Source organism: Galeopterus variegatus, unplaced genomic scaffold (assembly GCF_000696425.1).
Source record: "Galeopterus variegatus unplaced genomic scaffold, G_variegatus-3.0.2 Scaffold1528, whole genome shotgun sequence".
In the NCBI taxonomy this organism is placed as follows: domain Eukaryota; kingdom Metazoa; phylum Chordata; class Mammalia; order Dermoptera; family Cynocephalidae; genus Galeopterus; species Galeopterus variegatus.
This window is the reverse complement of record NW_007727639.1, coordinates 351370-353439: the sequence shown is the minus strand read 5'-3', so window position 1 is coordinate 353439 and position 2070 is coordinate 351370. Positions and strand designations below refer to the sequence as shown.

At 37.8% G+C, this 2070-nt stretch overlaps 1 protein-coding gene across 3 annotated transcripts in view; it reads right to left on the bottom strand.

Annotated features, from left to right (window-relative positions):
• KIAA1328 (KIAA1328 ortholog) overlaps window positions 1-2070 on the bottom strand; it is a 227412-nt gene that overhangs the window by 11132 nt on the left and 214210 nt on the right. For all 3 annotated transcript variants that reach the window (XR_550841.1, XR_550842.1, XM_008577535.1), the window contains exon 5: window positions 155-825. Coding sequence is in view for 1 of the 3 variants with exons in the window: in XM_008577535.1 (XP_008575757.1) it covers window positions 155-825 (671 nt within the window). In the remaining 2 variants the exon portion in view is untranslated. The remainder of the gene's footprint in view (window positions 1-154; window positions 826-2070) is intronic.

Genomic DNA, 2070 nt, shown 5'->3' with positions numbered 1-2070 from the left:
CAGGGGAATTTACTTTGTAGTCATACTTGGTATGCACCTTGAGCATGCCAAGATCCTGAAGAAACTTTGTTGCTATACATCTGCTACAGTAACACACCAGCCATTTACACTGTGTTCTCCAAACTATAGACATTAATGAAAGAACCAGACTCACCAACTGTAATCCAGTCGAGACTGGTGAAGCTGCTCCTGTTTTAGAAGAAGCTTTGTCTCCTGCTGAGCCAGCAGATGCTGAAGGCGCTCCTTTTCAATTTCCAGCTCCATTTTCTGAAGCATCAGTTGTTGCCTTCTATCTTCTGAGAGTTGCTTTTTGAAATTAGTTACACTGGGCTGAAGTGCCCTTCCGCCATGCAACAGAGATGCCCAAGAGAGCCCACAATAACTGCATGACCCTGGATCCGTCTTGGAATATTGAGGGGCTATGTCTGTAGGATGGCTCATAAGAACATGATCTGCATTTTCAGAAAGACTATGACCACAACAGTGAATAGACAGAGTAGGCTTGAGGTGTGGACATTCCTTCATCTTCAATTCTTCTGGTGGAACTTTCTCTGTTGGGACTGCATGCACTGGTCTTCTCCCTGGAGATTCATAATTACATGTTCTGGTCTCTGAGGGCACCCTGTCTAGACCTTCTTTAGGATGATGAAATGTTATTGGTTTCGAAGAATTATTCCTAAACTCCATAAGGGATTCTGAAGCTGAGTCCTGCTTTGCAGACTTAGGTCTTTGCTTGGTTTGACTGATTTGTGGTTTGGCTACACTCAAGTAGGAACCATCTAGTTCCATAAATGAAGACTGGATAGTGCTTTTCCTACTGGATACCTAAAAAGAACCACAAGATAACCTGTCAAATAAGAACACGATAAAACAAATTCTTTCTTTTGGCTTTTCAGAAATCAATGATACATGTTTACCAAAACAAAGCTGTTTTATATTCTTAAATATTAAATGATAGCATTCACACAACTAAACAGACATGTGCCACAGAGCTACATCCATTTTCAAACAACCTACATTTCAGTTAATTCATATAAGGATGAGAAAAGTAAAGTGTTGCCACGTACTGCTTAAGCAAGATCTTGGGTGACTTCAGGAGCTGCAAATAAAGAGGGTTACATAAAATCAACTTTGAGAAAACACAAAAGCACTAAATGTTGATGTCTTAAAATGTTTACTTTTGAATACTGAGCCAAGAAATCCACTCAGCCACCTTAAATACCATTTGATTGGCCATTACACAGCATGAGATTTGATGTAAAACATTTCACCTTATACTGAATAGGATGTTACTTACTGCTAAAAATTTGATGAGTTTTGATAAATATCTTAAAACCAACCACTTTCAACAAAATATGATTTTAATCAAAAGCAGTTATTTAAATACAAAACATATATTTAATTTCAGCTACAAACATAAGTGATTTTTCAATTAAGCTGTTCAAGTGATTACAATGTGATAGAACTCAGGCAGAAAGGAAGAAGTCGCAAATTACCCCTGACAGGCCAACAGAGTAAGCTTTTCCAACATTTTAGCTTTAAGCTAGTTCTATCAGGAAGAGCAAAACTTAGTCTATATCAATTATTCTCAAACTTTAGCATATATCAGAATCACCTGGAGGGCTTGTTAAACAGGAAACTCTGACTTGTCCCCAGAGTTTCCAACTCCATCTGAAGAAGAATCAGAGAATTTGCATTTCTAACAAGTTGTCAGGTGATGCTGATGTTGCTGATCTGGGATCACACTTTGAAAACCACTGGTCTATATCATAGAACATCTCCATCACCCTCACTGTTGACTTTGGCCTTGGAAGTCTGTTATACTTAACCCAGTTCTGATCATCGTTGATTTAGTACAACAAAAAAGCAGCTTTTCTTCACATTTCAGAAACATGGTATATCTAAACTCCAGGATGTTGTACTAGAAATATTCTAGTTGAATGCAAATGTTGAGTGTCACAGGTGAGCAACTTGCTCATAAAGGTGGATGGACATTCATGATTACCAAAATAATAATGAAGGAAATTAATGTGGAAGAAAGAATGTTAATTGAATTAACTGGACTGATGG